The sequence below is a fragment of the Corvus cornix genome, chromosome 4 (assembly GCF_000738735.6).
Source record: "Corvus cornix cornix isolate S_Up_H32 chromosome 4, ASM73873v5, whole genome shotgun sequence".
NCBI lineage: Eukaryota > Metazoa > Chordata > Aves > Passeriformes > Corvidae > Corvus > Corvus cornix.
Window position 1 is genome coordinate 23,441,200 of NC_046334.1, and position 20,486 is coordinate 23,461,685.

Consider the following 20,486-nt stretch of genomic DNA (forward strand, 5'->3'; position numbering starts at 1 on the left):
GCCACGTCTATGTGTCTTTTAAATACCTCAGTTTTGGTGACTCAACCATTTCCCTGGGCAGCCTGTTCCAGTGCTTAAGAATCCTTCCTGTGAAGAAGTGTTTCCTAATATCCAATCTAAACCTCACCTGCAAGTGCAAGTTGAGGCCATTTCCTCTTCTCCTATCACTTGTTGGCTGGGAGAAGAGACCAGCCCCCACCTTGCTACAGCCTCCTGCCCCCAGTGACCTGTGGCTTCTGCACCCTCCCATCCCACTTTCCCTGAATAACTCCCCCAACATTCTCCCAAGGCCAGATTAAATGCCTTTTTTCTTTTTTAAGGAGTAATGGTCTGTATCACTTTCTTGAAGCCTAACAGTAACACCCTTTTCCCTATTTCATTCTTCATATGTACCCTTATGTTGCTGAACTGCTCTTTGGTTTCTTACCTCCCATCTACCCTTCTTTTTTGGTTCCCTACGCACTGCTCAATGACCTCCAGCCTCTGGGGCACCAGGGCTGGCATCAGAGTGAGAGGATGCATGGTGGGACTGTGGCTGCAGGGAGGGGAACATCACAGGCCTTGGCTGGACCTCTTGCTTGGAGTTTGCCATACAAGGGGGTTACCCTCTGCTACAGCAGTAGGTTTTGTCCCCTCAATTCCTCAGCCTCCTTCATCTTTTCCTCTGTCTTTTGTTCTGCTTTCCAACACTAAGCATGAAGCTGGAGTAGCCAGAAAGATTACAGATGCTCTTTTCAAGTACCTCTCCTATGCATCCATCTTTTATGGGGATTGAACATTTTTGCTTTATTGTGAACCTTTTTGGTCAGTAGACGATGGCTGGTGAGGGAAGCTTGATTCTAGAAGAGCTGAAGCTCTGTGCTGGGGTGGAAAGCCAAAATATTGGGGGAGAGCTCTGTATACCAGCCAAACAGCAAGCCTTCCTCAGGCTCCTACTTCTTAAATGCTCATCTGCTAAATACATTGCTTTTATATCATTTACAGAATGTTACCCTGCTCTGAGGCCTTTTCTATATGTGTTTGCTACGGTACGGTCATAAACAATTTTTGTCATCAGCCTGAGGGCACAGAAATTCATACAGCTCTTACACCACTGCAATGCCATTGACTTCAGGGGAATGACTTCCCATTACAGCAAGTGAAATCAGAATGAGTAAATATGCCATTTCTCTGCTGTTCACCATTAACATTGTAATGCTCACTGGAGTAGTCAGAGAAGCCTGGAGATTGACTCTTGTTTGACTCTGTGTATCTTGTGTGATGTGCAGGGCATCCTCTTCCTCACTGAGAACCAAAACTGTTCTGACAAAGTGGAGAAGAGCCAGTGGCAGAATATTTAGGGGCTATCTATTTTTACTCCCAATTTGGAAACGGATTTTTAAATTTTCTCTATCTCTTTCTGTTGGGAATCAAAGCCTTCAAGTCATTTAGTCACCCAGAGAGGCCTTTCATCCTCATCTTATACTTGGGAAAACCCTGAGACACAGACAGCTTAAATAATTTGTCCTTGGCCATAGATATGGTGGAGACAGAAATAGTTCTGTGTTTTATATTGACACTTGAACACATTTAACCACTAAACCACCCTTCTTCATTACTCCTTGGTGTTTAATTTAGACACCAAACATAAGAAGGCAACAAAACAAGAGAAGTTCAGTTTCAGATCCACCGTGGATCAGACAGACAAAGCTGCCAAGCTGCATCCAGACATCACATGGTTGATGTAGGCAAGGCTGGGACTCCAGTTATCTCCCTATGCAGAGGTCATTTACAATTGCATACGATGGAGATACTCCCTGGATGGGCTGTGAGTTATTCTGGAAGGGGAGGAGAAAGGATCTGTCAGAGCCAGACATGTTCTGAAGACACATCCTCATAAACAGACCCAGGAACCACCAAGCCAAGCATGCGCTAAGTGGATCTCAAGTCACAAATACCTTGGGGAGCCCCTACTGGGTCTATCTGGCTGCCTGTTTCCCTCCATATGTATTAATAGAACAGCCTATCCCAGATTTTTAATTCAGAAGTTACTAATGACAGTCTTTCCCTTCCCAAAGTTAAAGCGGTTTTTTTCCTGGTGTTTTCCTTTAAGACACAAAGGAATAATGAACTTCTCAACAATTAACATCTCACAGTTCTTCGTAATGAAGAGGTCATGCACTTTCTTGGCAGCTTCTCTCTCCACAGATGTAAGGCCAGTGATGAGGTTAGGGGGGTACTCTTCTGCACTCTGCCTATGTACTCAGCTATCTCTATTCAAGAGAGCAGCAGCAAAAGGGCTCAGAACAAGGGCACCTTCAGAGGTGAAGGTGGCAGTTCCAGCTCACAGCTCTCACGTCTCACCATACACGGCGCTGTGTCCAAAGGAGAAGTTAGGTTTCCCATCTCCACACTCTCAGCTGCACACTCGCTCAAAGCTTGAAGGTTTTCTGTTCAAGCCCTAGAATATCTTTGTGTTTTAAGCAATGAACTACCAAAATTATTTACTTGCCTGTGCCCTCTGCTCATACATTCTCAGCAATGAACATACCTTCCATTTTTGTCTAAAGCAAATGGATTTCATCTACCCTTCTCAGTCCCCTCCTCCAGGTTAGAAATGTCAGGAATTACAATTGCTGACACTGTGCTTGCTGCAGGACAGCCAGGAATTGGGGCTTTGGTACAAGCAGAAATTTGACCTGCTGTTTTCTCAGCCTTCAGCTGAGGGAAAGAGGATGTTGTCTCTCTCATGAAGGGGTTTCGCAAGGAACCCACATAACCTGTTCTCAGCCACTGCTGGTTTGTTGTTTGAGTTGAAATTACAAGCAAATAAGTAGGGATTTACTTGGCTTGACTAAATGCTTCTACTTTAAAAAAAATCCTGATAACATTGCAGCTCAAGTTTCTCTCTTTTCTCCCGTCACTAACTCATGACTTACAGGCTGCCCTGTAGCAAAACCATGGAAGTTGAGATTTTATATTTGCAGCAACTAATTTGCACAGGCTAAAACAAATGCATTTGCAGATTTGCAGAAGAGAATAAAGAGTCAAAACCAGGTCAGTCCCTTTGTTCCCACTGTAGTTTTTGCTGTTGCAAAAGGCAGTTCAATTTCATATAATTACAACAGCAAGCAGCTATAACAGAATACATTAAAAACACATTTGTTCAATAAAAGAATGCCATTTCACAAAAGGTCATGCTTTCAGTTTTGAGGAGACTGCTAGTCATTTGCTTAAATGCCAATATATCATATCACAAACCTTTGACTTCTCTATTCCCTAGCTGCCTTGGCTACAAAAATGAGGCAAACAGTATTTACCTACCTTCTCAGATGCTGAAATATTTGGCTATAAATTAAAAATACATAGTACTGAATATTTAGAACGAGGCACATGTGAAATAAGACATACAGTACCATAAAGTGGCTAACATATGGGAAATGCTCTGCTAGGAGTCTCCTTGGGAAAAACAATAATCTTCGTAATTATGAGTTTTAGCAGTTTAATTGTGCACAACATTCCACGGCATTTACTTGGAAGCCAGCTAGTTCATACTAAATTTCAAATACCAAAGCCAACCTGGCATTCCAGGGACTTTCTCCTCTCCACCTGAATGACTGCAGCCACAGCAGCCTGTTTCCAGTGACAGAGTGAAGAACACCACCATAGATACACACCACTTCTGCACTAAAGAGCTACTCCCCATCATTTTAGCCTGCACCCTCTAAAGAGTCCAACATATCTGAAAGGTGACTTTCATGCTAGAAGAAAATTTGCTTTTTAGCCCGGGGGTAAATTTATTGCATCATTTAATCTGCAACCTCCTCTTGAATACAGGAACCTACCTTTTCATTCATTTGTCTCTTGGGCACTTAGTTAATGAAGGGAAAGAATTTTGCTGATTGTATTGGCTGAATTTTTTGTCTTTTTAAAATGTTGTCCAAGCAAAAAAAAAAAAGAATTCTCATCAGTCCAGGGAGATGGGGAGAAATATAGCACCGCCTGTGATATTAATTCCTCTCTTTTTTTGTCCTGCATGATATTTAAAAGAAGCCAGGTTTCTGTATGTCAATATTATTACTCAGCAGCACCTGTAATTATGATTACTTTTATAAGGAACTGGTTTTTTTTAATTTATATATTTTCCAAAGAAACCACTCAATGAAATTTGATGGTGCATGGATAGTCTCATTTTTAAAAGATTCACCTCTAATGGATCACTTTTATCTCAGAAATTGGGTAACGTAAAAGTACATTTTCTTCCCTATATTATAAAAAAAAAGTAAAAGGAATATGTTTTAATACACCTAGTAACTCCATAAAGGACACCTGAAATTCCTCAAGTGTGCCATCATGAGCAGGTTGTGTTTTTGGAGTTTCCACCTGAACAACCCCTACAGCTTGGGACACGCAGTTGGTCATTCTCAGAAGCAATCTGTAAGAATTTGTCACCTAAGTTCAGTGAATATGCCCAGTTCTGCATGTGCTCCATGTCCTTCAAACAGGCAAAAGACAGAACAGGTCTAAAGATGAGAAGGTGTGAAACTAATACTAAGTGAGAGAAGGTGACCATGATGGAAAAAGATGAGAGTAGAACAGCTCAAAACCAAAAGCAGGAGCAGAGGATGGAGAAAAAGGCTGCAAGGCAAAAGGGAATAAAGGCAGAAGCTGGAGAGGTAGAGGTGGGAACTGAAGAGGTTTTTAATCAGTCCTCTCTCACACTTTGTTGCAGAATTTGGCAATGAAGAGACATCTCTTAAGCTGCAACATGCCTCCGCTGTCTTGCTAATAGCTACAAAACCTAACAAGGAAAAATATTTTTTCTCATTCCCCTCATATTCTGCCTTTAAATGCTGCCTTCTGAAACCTTAATTTTCATTTAATTTTGTTTTTCAATGTAATAAAAAATCCCTACTGTAGCAGCATTAAAAGACAATCAGATCTGAGTGCTGGGCAAAGTACAACAGGAGTGCAAATAAGCAACAAGGAGTTGACAACCTAGAAATTCTGGTTCCCTTACAGAATAACTACTGTGTGGATATAAAATCTTCATTCTATCAATTACACACAGGGTTCATTTTTTGCTATGAACATCTTAAACGTCAATTATCCATGCAACTTGGGAAAAAAATCATAATAGATGTTCTCTTTCTCAAGGCAAGTTTTGAGAGTAAAGTAGTGCTCTAAGTGGCAAAATATTCCAACAAAAGCACTGATTATATCTCTGTTATTGATACGAGCTTTTAAATGGCATATGATACATCCAGATTGGTTCAGTAAGAAAACAGGTTTAGAGTTGGATGGTAGCTGAGATTTTTCTGTTGCTTTTTTATGGCTAAGGATAGCCAGATGGATAAGGATTTTATTATAGGTATTGGCAACTTAATGCTGCTGAAAGCCTGACACATGATGCATTGACTCAAAGTTGGAACATTAGATTTTCATCAACATTAAATTCAAGCAATTTTTTTCTGAAACTGCAGCCTGGGTGTGCCACCATGGTTTGTATATTACCTCCCTCAAATGAAGAAAATCCACAAACATTGGTAATTATTCCCTCTCAAGTGGCAAAGGTGAGCGAAGAGCATTCTTCCCAAGGGAAGAGCCAGAATTCTTGAAAACTCATGCATGCAAATACACACGCTGAGCTCTGCTCCCCTGCACACCCTGTTGCAGGCAGGTCACAGAGCACACGCTTCACACACCAAGCAGCCTGAAAAACAAGGTCTTGCTGTCAGTCTTCTGCTGCCTTCCAGTCCAGTCTCCAGACCAGAAAGAAGCACTCCAGTAATCCCCGAACCTTGCACTGCAGATGAACCTCTAACACACACGTGATTTGTTGAAAACACATGCATGTATTCATCAGTTAAATCTCCAACTTCCTAATTCAGGTATGAAAACATTGTTGGCTTGGAATACATGAACTAAAGCGGTAGAGCTGGACATGAAAAGCCTCCAGAGGAGGCCCCCCATGGGTGACATTTATCTGTGTTTCTTCATTTGTAGCATAGACGAAGGGAGTCATTCACATTCCTGAAAGATCTTGTCTCAGCAGTTTCCCCTCTGAGATGGTAAATGGAAAGAAGTAACGCCTCTGTTTGTGGCCTTCCAAAAACTTTATAAGCATGGGCAGGTACCTGCCTGGGAAAGCTGGCCGTGTAATTTTAGGTATGCCAAGATGAACATGAGGAAAAAAATACTACAGACACAGTAGGGTTAGCAAAGAAAGAATTCTGGCCAGTAAGAAAACAGTAACTTGATGAGTGCATTTTGCACAGCATGACACGTCATTGTTAACACAAAGGATAAAAAACTTCACCATTAATATCACTCAATCTACACTGATTAAACATCTCCCTGGGGTTTCTCCTCCCATCAGAACAATAATTCTTCTTAAATTTGGCCCCTATCTCTTAGCCAGTGTCACATCAGACCTTCTCCAGTAACACAGATTTCAACTGCAATAGTGAGCACCAACTATTATCCGAGTCCCCACAGAAAGTCTACCTGAGCTGAGCAAACTGCAGCAGTCAGCTCAGAAAAATCGCCAGGCGGCTGCTGCACTTGAGGTACAGCTGACAAGGTCAACACTTTCCTGACTAATAATGGATTTGGGACAGGAGGCATTAGAAATGAGATGGGTTTTGGACGCTGCTTCCACCAAACCCAGGATCTGCATGGCTTGTGGTATTCCCAGCAGTCAGCAGCCCAGCTGGAAGCCATAAGCACCATTGGCTCGGGCTTGTGACATCACTGTGGCACCAAGCACATTTGTCACATAGTATGACAGCACAAATACAGCCTGTTAGCCAAGGGACTATGGAACAGCCAAACTGCCTGCTGCAGGTTAAGCTTTTCTGCAGGTTAAGCTTTTTTGTTTCGTTGGACTGATCACATTTTTCAGCTGTGGAGAGTTTATTTTTAAAACAAAAGTCATTGTCATTGGTTACACTCATGTCAGAACACCTAAAAAATAATTTTTGAAATACACATAATTCCTTCCAACTCTTCTTTGGTTTTCTAAAGGGCCTGAAGTTTCTGGTTGTAAATTTTACTCACCAGTAACTCAACCCTCTCGTGAAACATGCAGAAATTGCAGAAAGCAGTTTGATAAAGGAAGGCACATATTTAACCTCAGCGAGACCAGCCCCTGGGAATAACACCATTTTGTACCACAGCATGGGCAGTCTTGTGAAAGAGAAATGAATCAGCCACGTACTCTGCCCCTCATGGAAGCTGTCCTGAACCACTGGCTGAGGGGCCAGCTTTTCACCTTATTAAACCTTTGGGGAAGAGAAATTACTATAGCTGAGGCATTTTTCAGTGTGCTAAGAGGTTTCACAATCCCTGGGCAGACAGAGATGGTGAAAGAGCCTAGACCTGTCAAGTTAAAGGGGTAAATCATTGCCCTGCTCACGTGTCCCCGGCAGCCGCCACCCGCTGGCCTGCACTCTGTGCCTTTCCCTGTGCCAAGGGAGGGTAGTGCTGCCCACGCAGGAGAGGGGGATTTATCTGGGGGGGAACAAACATGCACCCACAGCTGGTAGCCCAGGTGTTAGATCTGAGGCAGAAAGGCCAAGAGTAAGCCTAGAGCTCTGTTGCAGCCCTGCAGACACCAACACACCTCATGGGAGAAAACCATATCCTACCTGACACAGAGGCTGTGGCTGGGTTCCTCAGAAGAGCTGGTTTAGAAGAGTCCCATCTTTTGATTTCAGAGCCTGACCATTCAAGTTCTGCTCATGACCTTGAGTGAGAAATGCACAGAGAATTAATCTTAAAGCTCTACTTAAGTTTACTTTATGTTGACCAGATAGAAGTCAGCTGCTCAGCAAAACAGATTTTTGCCAGGTTCTTTAGACCACTTCTGAGGATAGCACAGTGGTAAAAAAATGCTTCTAATTTAAAGTTGTAGTGTTTCAAAGGTCATCTGTGTAGCTGGTCACATCTACAGGTAATTTTAAACTGAATTTTTACTGCACCAGAAAGCACTGGGTGCTAGCAGAAGTGAAAGGCAGAAGGCAGCTCTGTATCTTCTGCTGGTTGAAAGGCATGGTTTTAATAGCTTCCAGATCCCTTGGGTGAGGGAAGATAGCTGCAAAGTAAATCACAGAAACTACAGATTTGCTACACTTCATGTATAATTGAAGTAATACACTGCAAAAGGTATAAGCAGTCACAACTGGAGAAACATGTGACCAAAACAACTGGGAACAAGTCACACTGAAGTAGAAGGTTGAAAACAAATTTGAGGTTCATAATTTCATAATTTAATTTTTTCCTAAATCAACAAGATGACCATGTACTCCAATGTGCCAAACACAGAACAGCTCAAGTGGTTACTACTACCTGTCTTCCCTACTGATTTTCTTTAACAGGGTGGCTAGTGTGAAATCTTGACCTCATGAGAGCAAAAAAAAGCTTTGAAAGAGGAAGACAGCATTTGAAAGAGGAAGACAGCATTTTCTTGCTCTCTCTTGGTGGCACACAGCCATGCACAAGACAGGAGTTTAAAAAGACATGTGGACTCTTGTCTTCCACCCAGTCATGATCATTAGGGTTTGATTTAAGAAGTCTGAACTCCTGGGTGTACTCTTAGCTATTAAGGCACGATTTGACCTTGATTTCCAAGCAGTCATTGCTCTAAGCCTTTGCATTCTTCTTTGAATTGTTCCATCTCTTTACAGATTTTTCCAGTTGACCCTTTTGATCCTATCTGAAGAAGCTGTGTGGGGGCAGTTAGTTGCACAAAGGAATACTAGGCCTGAAGAACAACAGCTGTAACTCCAGCAGAAGTTAGAAAAGCTTCTATAAGGCAGTGTTTTCCTTTTAATTCCTATGGAACTGCCTTCTGAGTGCAAAATATGCTTAGCAGTTTATCTTAATTCTCTGATGACTTTGCCTTTCCCCAGCCAGCAGGACAGCGATTTTGCAGCTGCTGCTACTGCACCTCATTTATCAGCAGCTTCCCTTGCCGGCGCTCGGAGCACTGACAATTGTGCTCATAATTCACACAGAACAGGGACTCCACTCTGGAAGGAAACAAGAGCCACACAATGCCCTTCTGCAGCTTTCACAGCTGTGGGAGATACTTGGATGAAGTGGTTCCTGCTCCTGCTGATGCCCACTGCCAGCCCCATGTCCCTGACAACGCTCTGTAATGGCCAGGGAGCAGAGTGAAAATAATGGAAACAGAATGGATATATTCTGCAATTTTCCAGGAGTTACTCCTCTTCTTAGCATGGCATTAAGGTCAGAAATAACGACAGCTACTCTCACAGGGGGCTTCTGTGGTAAGGAAGGGAGAAATTAGGATTTATTTCAATAGGTTACCCTAGACAGTCTCTGGTAGAGTAACAATCAGGTCTGACAGAAAACACTATGAACAGCAACAGCGTTTGCAAGGCTGAGCTATTTGATGCCAATCTAGAGCTAGGCAAGCAACCTGAAACCAGCTTTTACACTAACTGCAGCTGGGGAAAAGGAGAATTGGATTGGCACTGGTCCCACAAAACATGCGTTTCAGTATTATAGTCAGCTGTAGCTCTGGTGCTTCACCAGCCCTTCAGGGGGCAGTTTTCCTGTTACAGCTATGCTGAAGTCATGGGGAAGCGATGCTGGAAGGGGGAGTCGCGCTTCTCCTCATCCTTGCACCTGGCTGTGGAGTCTCAAGGCATCACAGCAGCAGCTCTCATCTGACCCCTACTGCAAGCAGGTGGGTAAGGGCATATTTCCACCAGCAAACACAAGGAAGGGATCAGCAGCAGACTGGCTTAAGTAAGGTGAAACTCACTGCCCCAGATTCCCATTTCATCACTGCTTTAAGCAGACTCCAGTGAAAGGGGCAGACCTGTTGTCCCTGCTGCAGCCACTTCCCTTGTGCTGGCAGGAGAACCTACACTGGGTGACAGATGAGAGGTCCAGCCTCATCTTCATCATGAGCACAAAGATCAAGTACTGGTTATTGGTTGGGTGAGGCTCTGAGCAACCTGATCTAGTTGAAGATGTCTCTGCTCATTGCAGGGAGGGGTTGAACTAGAAGACTTTTTACAGGCCCTTCCAACCCAAACTATTCTGGGATTCTATAAATACTATTCCTACAGCAGGCACCCAGCCTTCTCTTTCTCTTGCTGTCAAACCTTGCATTTCTTCCCTTTGACATGGGGGAAAAGTTCAGGCTCCAACTGGGTTTGGCATTTGCTGTCCTTCAGAAACTGGTGGTGCTTCTCAGGCATTCACTTTTACTAGAGCCATTACTTAATCTCAAGCAGCAGGAAGAAATCATTTAATGGCCTTTGTTTTGAGACAGTTTGCACACTTGTCTAATTATCCAAAAGGCACCTTATCCCCAAGGGCATTCACCATCTTCAGCTACTCAGCAGCTGGCCAAAATCAGCCATCTCCCCAACAGCAACAGCCAGGATTGCCATGGCAATTTATCCCCTTAGAGAATGACAGTCACATCTTGTCTGGTCATGGTTGCCTTTCATCTTTGGATTCCCACCACATGGATTAAAACAAGCAGCACCAAGACTGAATCAGGAACTCAGACAGTGACACAGAGTCAAATGGCATTTATGACACGTATTTATACTTCTTTGCTCATTCTTATATTGCCTCCTGCCCCTATCTTTTCACATAGTTTAAAGCCATGACGCTGGCTGCAGTATTTCAGCCCATCTGCCTAATTCCAAGAAAAACTGCCTTGTATCACTGTTCTCTGTATTGAAATGGACAGATATAAACATGCTGCATTGCCACAGCACAGTGTCATTACAGATACCTGCACGCCAATGAGTAAAAAGTTGCTGTTTCTGGGAAGCAGTAAGTTAACATCTTGTACGTTCCACACGCCTGCCTGTAACACCTTCCCACTGCCTCAAACAAGAAACTCACTCAGAGACTTTGATCTTTCCCTTCCTCCTTTATTTTTCTGGAAACTAGCGCTTCCCTTGGGCGATTACTGACTCCTGCTATGCCTCCCTAAGTGTTGCTCAGCTGACTGTCATGAGTTACTTTTTCCCACGTAAGTCATGTGTCTAAAGCAAAAAATAAAGATGCATAACAGCAAAGAAGCAGGTGTTCAGAAAACCAAAATACATTTATTTGGCAGCATCCATGTGGCAGATAGTTTAGCTAATCCAGCCTTACAGGCACAATTGTAATTGTACACAGTATATAAGAATGAGCACACATTTTCTCTTTTTCCATTTCACAAAAGATATGTCTGAATGCCAGACACAGTGTCTCTGACTCTTTAAAGCAATTGCCAGGAAGGCAAAAGGGAGGTGTATGCATCCCCCCAGCTCAGCTTGGCCAGTAGGACTGTTCAATGATGAAGTCATTATCTGAGGACTTGGAAGATCAGATACTAACCTTTGGCACAGTATCCCTGCGCACCTTTAGCCAATCGCCTCATCCTTCTGTAATGAACAGTGGTAATTACCAGAATGCTGAGAAAACAAGCAGGAGCTGATTTTATGATGAGCCACAGACACAGGGTGAAAATTCCCGACCTGCCACCAATCAAGCTTAGTCAAGAATTAGGAATGGTTAATCAGTGTGGTTAACCCAGCATGGTACTGAGATAAAGATGGGTTCCAGAGTGAGTAGAAACAGGTTTAGTGAATCCAGAGATGATCTCACTACTACTGCAAAGTGCTGTGCTACACTGCCAAGCTGTGCTATCAGGCTGCTCTGTGCTATACATCATCACAGAGTATGTAAAACTGCATTTAACTTCAGCAAGTCCACCACGCTGCAAAGTTCACAGCCATATTTCAACCCCGGCCACAGTGCAACCCAGCTCTGTGTCACAGCTCTGAGAAGCGCACCAGTGTGCACTTTGGCAGCCAACCATCATCAAACTATTGGAATTGTCACATGGCAAAGGGCAGGCTGGTGCTGCAGTGACTTCACCCCAGACCATTAACATCTTTGTTCTTTTTAGCACAGTCCCCAATTGTTAAGAAAAGAATGGCACTTAGCAACACTCAGCAACATGAAGTGAGACGAACTGCAGGGTGCAGATTGCTGCTTGGATTCAGTGGGACAGCAATTCCTAGGGAACCCTCCTTCAAGAGCTTTGCCTCCTGGGTGGGACCATTCAGCTCTTAGCTCCCTAACTAGACCAACATCTGAAATCTCAGTGCTAATCGCAAAGCCCATACCAGCTTTTTTTAGGGCTGGCAGAGCAGTTGCTGGCCACAAAAATACACATGCCAAAAAAGCTTTGTATATCTAGAAGAAAAGAGAGAATACTAATTTGAAGTGAAGCAAGGCAGGGTGCAGGAAAGCCAGCTTCCCTGTAAAGTTTAGTATGATCCCAGAGATGAACTGGTTAGATTAGGTCCTTTGCAGCAATATAATCTAAACCTCACAAGGCTCAGGACAGGAAGCCTTGTGAAGGCAAGAGCAGCATTCTCTAATTACCAGCTTGCCTATATATCAAAGAGCATCGGCACTTGCACCTGGGAAGCCACCAGAGCTTATTTAATTCAAACACATAATAATGCACAGCTACTCCTGCAGCCACTCCCAGCAGCCAGCGAATTACCTGCCAGACTCAGAATTTATTTAGCAACATTACAAATGGGCTTTGCATCTTTTGCTTGTGGTGTTTACCCACTCCTGAGCAACAGGAGAGACTACTGCATTCCTGTGGGAAGAAAATGGCACATGGAAAACCAGAGGCAGCTGTCTATCTTTGGGGTGCAGCCACAGCTCAGTGTAACACAAATGGTTGAAATACCAGAGGCCTGACAAACTCACCTGGAACACTGGTGGTTATGTCCCAGCTGTACTGGCACAGCTCACTCCGGCGCTGGCTTTGGCAATGGCAGCAGGGCGGCATCCAGAGGACCCTGCTCAACAAGCCTTGGGGTTCAGTCACCCTTTCCATGTTAGGGACATCAAACTGTGACAGGAGACTGCCAGAAGTGTAATTGCAGTAAACAACAGGGCAAAGGAAAAAAGTTAGCTTTCTCCCAGCGCTAACTCCATTTTTGTTTTATCCCCCCATCAGGCAGCCCACTCCCAGTATTCCTGACCAACAACTCCACAATGCAGAACTAGGCTCTCTTCACCCACACGGTGAATGGGCTGCAATGACACAGGCAAAAACCTCTGCTCCCCAAATCAAAAGTTAAGGCACAATTTCTCTATTAGAAACAAACCTTTACTGAATTAAAGCACTTGCACTATGACTGCAGTGACCTTACATGAGACAGTCCCTTAAAGAAGGCAGGAGGAGCTGATGGAATGGTTTGGAAAAGAGATTTTTAAATTTACATTGCTTATAGAGCAGTTGTGTTTCAAGGTCCAAAAAGTTGCATGTGGTACAGAATGACAACTAGTTCAACAAAATATATTCCCCTGTATTTTCCAAAGCTCAAGGGAACATTTTTGGGCGATTTGTTCATTTTGAGGCTAACAGGGCTCATGCAGATCTTAAAAGGGAAAAAAAGTGATGTAATACTGTAGAAAACAAAAAATTCTATGCGACACACAGAAAAGAAAACTCCTCAGGCTCATTTTGCCTAGGGAAAAAGAGATGAGGTAGCAAAAGAGAGCTAAAATGGCAACATTACAGACACATTTGAAACAATTTAGTTATATGCAGGGTCGGAATTCAAACCAACAGAAGGCAAAGCACTTTTGTGAGTCCAAATACCCCAACCCTTGACCCTACGGCACTCTTATCAGAAAACACAAACCCACCCTGGGAAGATCTCAAGCAGACCGAAGTATCACTTCATATTTCCACATCCATGACCATTTCTCTGTCCATAGGACTGAGATCTTTATCCCTTGGTGAGAAACTCATTGCTGAGGGGAGTCTGCTCTCTCTCAAACACTGTTTTGTCAGATCACAGTGGAATCTCTCTTGTAGCTCCAAATGGAAAAAATCCAGTTTATGAGATTATATTTGAGTACTTGACTGTTACTCCTAAGCCCTTCAGCCATGTGTTGACCTTTAGGATTTCAAGACAAAGTGCTTCTCTACTTGTACTGCTTAAACTGTTTTAGCTTTGGGTTTGTGCCAGACAGACAACTGACTGCAACTATTATAAGAGTAATTTTCCAGCATGTGGATTACTAGCATGTGTCCACTTAAGCTAATTTTATATTGGATCAGAAGCCTTACAGGTCACAGTCTCATGTTTTTTCACTTGGCAGCATGCTCTTTATATCCAAAATCCTGTTTTCATATGTTTAGTCCTGCTTGATCTCTTCAAAGGTGTAAGTACAGAAAACCAAAGGATATGGTGCATAGGTGCCCAGCAGAAAGCTTTTCATTTCATTTAGAGAGAAGAGTAGGGAGAAAGACTGGCAGAATTTTGGCACAAGACTTAGTTACTTTGCTATAAAGCTCATGTTTACTGCTGTGGCCTTGAAAGCATTTTTGCATATGAGGAGAACTCCTCCATTAGATCTGTGATCTTCCTTGCCACTTACATAAGCAGGTGAACAGTTCAGGTGCTTGTTCACCATTAACATTTGTATTATTTCTAGTTACATCTTCTGAACAAATCATGGAATTTGACTTCAGAGTTTGAGAATTTTTCAAATCTAGGTATTATTTTCTCCTTTGCAGCTGTCAGTTCTGAAAGCTCCTTGGCCGCCCTCTCAGCCATACCATGTAAGTATTCACTAATGCAGGTCTCCACCCCTTCCCAGTGTTGGCTATTTTATGTCTGCCAGCCCCTGCCTAACCCTCTTCCTAACCTGCCAGCATCCCAAACATTTGGATTCTGAGAGAGTGGCTAAGTGCCCTTTAGAAAGAAATTCAACCAGCTAATATGACCAACAGCTTAACTACAATTTTTTTTAAGTAGTGAAATCAGAGCAGAGGAGTTTTATGGAGTCTTACAAGGCCCGAGTGGAAAAACAGGTTGGTGAACTGCACAAATCACCAAGGCAGTCCAGTGGTTCACAAGTATCAAAGAGGTGAGGGACTGGAGCAATCTCAGTCCTCTTCTGTTCCTAGATGAGGTGTCCCATCTCTTCCCCTGCCCCTTTGAGCCAAATCACACTTGTTAACCCTGCAGCACTTGTTTTTTTTCCTGCAAACACACTTCACCTGCCTATAAGGGACTCAATGCACAACAGAGCAGGGCACAGAATAAGCAGCTTGCAGATGCAGCTGGTAAGACAGGAGGAAAGACCAGACAGGTAATTGGGTTTTCTCCTCACTATCAAGTCCTTGATGCCAAAGTTCCTGGGCTTCCTGTCTTACTTCCAGTCCTTGTTAGCCAGACCAATAAGCAAACGTTTCAGTCTACAGGTAAGAAATGCTTACACCCTACAAATCGGACTAACTCAGACCTGCTCGAAGAAGCACAATTACAGTTGATCATCTCATCTCATTTCTGTTTTTATTTCTAAATAAGGATTTTCCAATAAACTTCAGAATACGAAATAGAAAGTCATATGGAAGATCTGAGAGAAATCAAAGACCTCTTTATTTGAAACTAATTCCCATCAAATGCACTAACCGTTTCATAATCTGGTAGATACAAGGGGTCACTCATTCGTGTTCGGTTGAGCAATTTTAAAAACTGGACATACTATCTGATAGCAACACATTTTTCAGGTAGCTCAAATGCTTATAGAAAGAGCTAAGTACCAGCCACACAGGTGTGTGAAACCTCTGCACCACCTGTTCTAAGTCAGTGTCTTCATTTTCCACTATTTTTGCCCATATTTTTCACACTATAAGAGCTCCTGTTTACATGTAAGTGGGGTAAAGCTTCCAAAGATGACAGTAGTGTTCAACCAGGTTCCAAATTTTGTGCAGCCTTCCAGTTAGACACTTCTTGTAACAGTTACTCACTTTGCTAATGGGTTATCTAATAGTCCATGCACTGTTAGACCTCGGCTATGGCAAGAATAGCTATTTCAGAAGCTTTAAAAAGGAAGATACCAAATACCACTTCCGTTGATTTCAGAAAGTTTATTGCACCAAATGCCGCAAAGAAATTGACCAAAATGATAGCGTACATAAACAACTATAAGAAAAAAACCATGTAGTTTGACATTGGTATTCAGTCATTCCTAAAAAAGCCTATGTTCTCCAAACATGCAATAGCAACACACATTTTTCTACTATGGAAAACTTGCCATGTATGTCAAATTACCTCATTTGACCTCAAACCCCACCCCCCGCCCCCCCAAAAACCACCCACAAAATAAAAAATTTTAAAAAGGAAACAAAAGGAAAATGTCTAGCCTATATTCAGTAGTTCAGACTTAATTTTTATTTGGGTCCTTTTAATTGAAGTAGAAGTTACACTTGAAGGGTAAGCGATCATTTTGCATAAACCTTATATACAAGAGTTTGATGCATCTGAAAAAAGTTTTTGACTTTAAGAGCAAAGATGCTTATAATAGGGAGTGGGGAAAACCAATCTGTAATTCTGGAGGATGCCATCAGAAATGTGAATTACAGGATCAGTGTCTATTAGTTTTTTGAGGACAAAAGTTGTATAGGTTAGTTCAGAGAGTACCTACTTAAATTAAAATGTTTAAATCTTGGTATTTTTTGGGGTTAAAGAATTAATTTTGATTAAATTCTACAATTTAGCGGTTCATTCCTCCCCTAGGTTTAGTCTTGCCTGAAAACAGCATACATTCTTTAAATTTCAGTGTGTAAACTGCATTTATGTGGGATTTTGGAAAGACTGTGCACTCCCACCTAACCAAGAAAGTATGTCTAAGTTTACAAAAAACCTACATAATACTGATAAAAATAACTTTGGAATATTTGAAAATTAAGCTACATTATCAATTTTCAACACAGCTGTACATTCATATCACTTTTCATCCTATTAAAATAAAACAGAAACATGCCCTAAAGATGTCTAAAAAACACATCTGTAAATACTTACTGCCCTGTCATGCCACACCAATTTACATAAACATCAAGATGCTACCGAAAACAAGTTAAAGACTTCGAGTCAAAAAAAAGCCCTAGAAAGTGGAATCCTGTCAACTGAGGTAGTACATTTGGTGGAGGGGGAAATATGTAACTAGCTTTCATTAGTCTAAAGCCTTTTAAAGGTAAAAGAGCTTTCATTTTGAATTTTCTTTCCCCCAAAACTAAAACTGTGAGATTAAAATAGTTCAATGTGTAATGTCCAAAGAGCAGCAAAATGTTAGAGAAAGCAGCAAGAACTATAAAGTTTTAGCCTGGGCTGAAGAAAAGACAAGTGCTTTTGACCATCGGCTCCCATGCCACCACAAAATTAACTGATGTCTTGCCCAAAGGCAGGTTTTTGGGTTTATTTAAACAGTTGATGTGGTAAAATCAGGTATTATTATTGATTATGGTATTAATCTTGAAATTACTGAATGTTTGCTGACCTCTGTCCTCTTTAGTAAACTCTGTGATAACAAAAGCATCTTTATGTTACCATATATTTCTTTGAAGAACTGTCAGAGTCTGTTCAGATAAAAACCCCACTTATACTTTAAAAGAACTGGACTGACTTTTAATGATCTCAGCTACTATTTAAGAGTGACATGAAATAGAGAAAGTACATGAGGATTTCTATATACACTCAGAGAAGCAGTTTCATAGTCTTACACATGCACACACATTCTCCATCAAGAGGGTACTTTAGGAATACGTGACTTGCCCTAAGGTTCTTTGTCTTAACCTTGTGAAATAGAAAGTAGTATCTGCTAAAAGCCATATGCAGAGATAAATTTACTTTCCAGCAGATAGGATTCACAGACCAAAGGTATGAAAAGTTTGCTTAACTATAAAGCAGGAGGAGAAAACCTGAACCATAGAAAGATTTTAGCCTTTTTAGGCAGAATACTAGGGAGAAATATGAAAATGCAATAAAAGAAACATTTGGAATGTCAGGTCAGAAAACCAACATAGAAGGAACAGCTTTAGAAGTGTTGAATCAGAGTATCAAGTATCCCTCCACATGGAAACAACCTCTTTTCACAGTAGGCCAGTCTACCTATTTCCCTCAAAAAGCAACACAAGGTTAATCAAGACCCCCATCACATTTAAACAATTCACAACAAGCACATTTCATTATTTCAAATCATTGGAAGTTTACTGTAGAAAAGTCCAAACATCAATGTAGTAGGAAATAAAAACACTTTTAATAAAAGTGTGTCCCTTCAGTGTTAAAAATCTGTAACTACCAACAAGGAGAACTCACAACTGGTGACCAGGAGTTTCTTATTAGAATTCACTATTTTCAAGCAATTGTGTTGCCAGAAATTTGCTTGCAAGATGACAATTTCAGACACCGCATCCACAGCGGCTCACAACAGAACGGTCCAACACTGAGTTTTCCATTTAAGAATGTTTTGATCCTTTGTTCTCTCCTCAGTCTGGTCCATAGTTTCATATCCAGCTTAACAGTGCTTTATGCAAAAGAAGTATTTTTACATTCATTTTAATCAACCACGTGAAAACAGTGAAGTACAAAATTTTATTTTGCTTTCTAGAAACACCAAAGGCCAATATCAACTAGTGGAGAAGTAGTTTCTGGTGTCAGAGTAGTTAACCTAGTAAGGAAAGGCACCTGGATGATAGTTCAAGACTTCTGTAGAATCAAAAAGGGTAATTGCAAACATTCAGAGTAATATCAAACATTGGGGGTTTTGGCCCCTACATTTCATTTTACTTCAAACAATGTTCCTCTTTTATTCCTACTCAGAGCAACAACTTGTAGCTGGAAAAACTAATACTTTTCACTAAAGGTTTGGTGTGGGTTGTTTGTTGTCTTGTATTTCCCCAATACAATTGTCTTCAGTTTGTGCCAATTGTTTGGTGTATGTGCACACGGACACATGCTCACAGCACTGGCATCGTTCAGAAGTTTTTCAAATTCATACTCCTTGGAGATAGCAATATTTGATGACACCAAGACAAGTTTAGTTCCCAGGACCACAGTCATACAGCAAATCAACAGTTACTGAAGTTGCATCAGCAACAAATGTAAACTTGTAGCAGAAGTTCTGTAAGGCTTTCCCACAAAATCCCTCTCTTGGAAGTCCATTCCATTCCACTTGTAGCCATGGGCCCACTTGAATGCCTCCACATTAAAACAGTAGCAGCCACAGCTCTCAACCTCTTGTCCTTAAAGGGAAAAGTCACATCACCCTCACACACACATCCATTCCCACGTGGCATTTGGCTGCTGAATCCAGGTTCCTTGTTCTGAGCCCATCACTTCTACTATACAAAATCACGCGTATGCTCTGCAAGAAAATCATGTCCCACCTAATACACTTGTGAATAGGAATGCTATATACAGAGTTTACAGCTCCTCCTCCCCAGCAAAGAAACATGCACCACACCACACTCACAAGCATAGTATTACGAAATCCATTCTAACCCACTTGTTCTTTTAACTGGTTCTTCATGGTTTTGAGCAGCGTTTTGGATGGCAGCACCTGGTCTGCCACATAGTGTTAACTTTTGTCCTTTGAATAAAAATAAAATGCAAGGATGCAGTCTCTTGCTTTAAGTCAGAAGTGAGATTGTAAGAAAAACCTGAATGCCTTTTGTGTTATGTAAACTGAAGTCCTCCGATAAAACATCCGGTTGAAATCAGAATCGGGAGGTGGTAGAGTACAGTCATCACCTGCTTTCATCAGTGCTCCCCTTTACCAGTGTTTGGCACCTCTGTTCTTCATTCAACATTCCCATTTTCATAATTGTACTTTAAGGGAATGACTATCCTGAGAATTTAATTTATAAGAGTATTTGAGCAACATATGGGGAATGAGTACTTGCTATAGCAGCCAACAAAGGCAAGTCATTAGATTCAATCCTAGAAATTAAAAAAAAGAGAGACAGACTTTAAAATAATATACAGTCACTTTTGCAAGAGAAACACAAGATGATACTTTTCATCCACTTTAAAGAAACTGAAAGTGTCTTGCTATTACTAAGTTCATTGTTTAATTATTATTTATTGTCAGTACTCATATAATACCAGTAAAGGTAGGTAAAAATGCTTTTAAATAATAAACCAAGAAGTATGCTAGCACTTAAATCAAAAGAGAGCAGTATCACATTCTGTACTTTATAATCTTTTGTGGTTTAAAGAAAAGACCTTTTACTTATTTGCTAAAACATAAGTCTTAGCATGTTATGTAGTCTTACCAGTGAGCAGGCACCAATAAGCCCAGTTTAACAAAGTACTAGATATCAGCTTATGGAACATTATGCATTGCAGGTTTTGAATATAACTCAGTTCACTACATAGTAGCACTTTCTTACAAAAATGACAAAAAGATAGCATTATTAATTATTATGCAATAACAGTTCAAGGAACATCTCTCAAGTGCAGTGATCAATTTCCAACCATTTCCAAACGTGAAGCTGCTCAGAGGCCAGAATGTATGTACATGTTTATATATATTTAACACATACACACACAGAGAAGAGTGCTTATTTCAGGATTTCACTATTTACAGCTACATTTCTGAGTATGAAATCTTTAACAGCCTGGAAAAAGATAAATTAGATT

At 41.4% G+C, this 20,486-nt stretch overlaps 1 protein-coding gene and 1 long non-coding RNA gene across 4 annotated transcripts in view; both read right to left on the reverse strand.

The window, feature by feature from the left end:
• On the reverse strand, nt 1-14,995 carry LOC109146306. 2 transcript variants are annotated; one of them, XR_002048244.3, is made up of 4 exons: nt 13,699-14,995; nt 12,751-12,908; nt 7,629-7,726; nt 1-1,817 (listed from the first exon to the last, which is right to left on the reverse strand). It is a non-coding gene; the product is annotated as an uncharacterized LOC109146306 (long non-coding RNA). The 2 variants fall into 2 exon arrangements; XR_002048243.3 differs by having other exon boundaries at nt 12,751-14,995.
• A 924-nt stretch (nt 14,996-15,919) lies between these two features.
• Nucleotides 15,920-20,486, reverse strand: part of FNIP2 (folliculin interacting protein 2) — a 33,913-nt gene continuing 29,346 nt past the window's right edge. For both annotated transcript variants that reach the window (XM_019293353.3, XM_010411851.4), the window contains one exon: nt 15,920-19,784. In XM_019293353.3, coding sequence (XP_019148898.1) covers nt 19,706-19,784 — 79 coding nt within the window. In that variant the 3' untranslated portion in view covers nt 15,920-19,705. The remainder of the gene's footprint in view (nt 19,785-20,486) is intronic.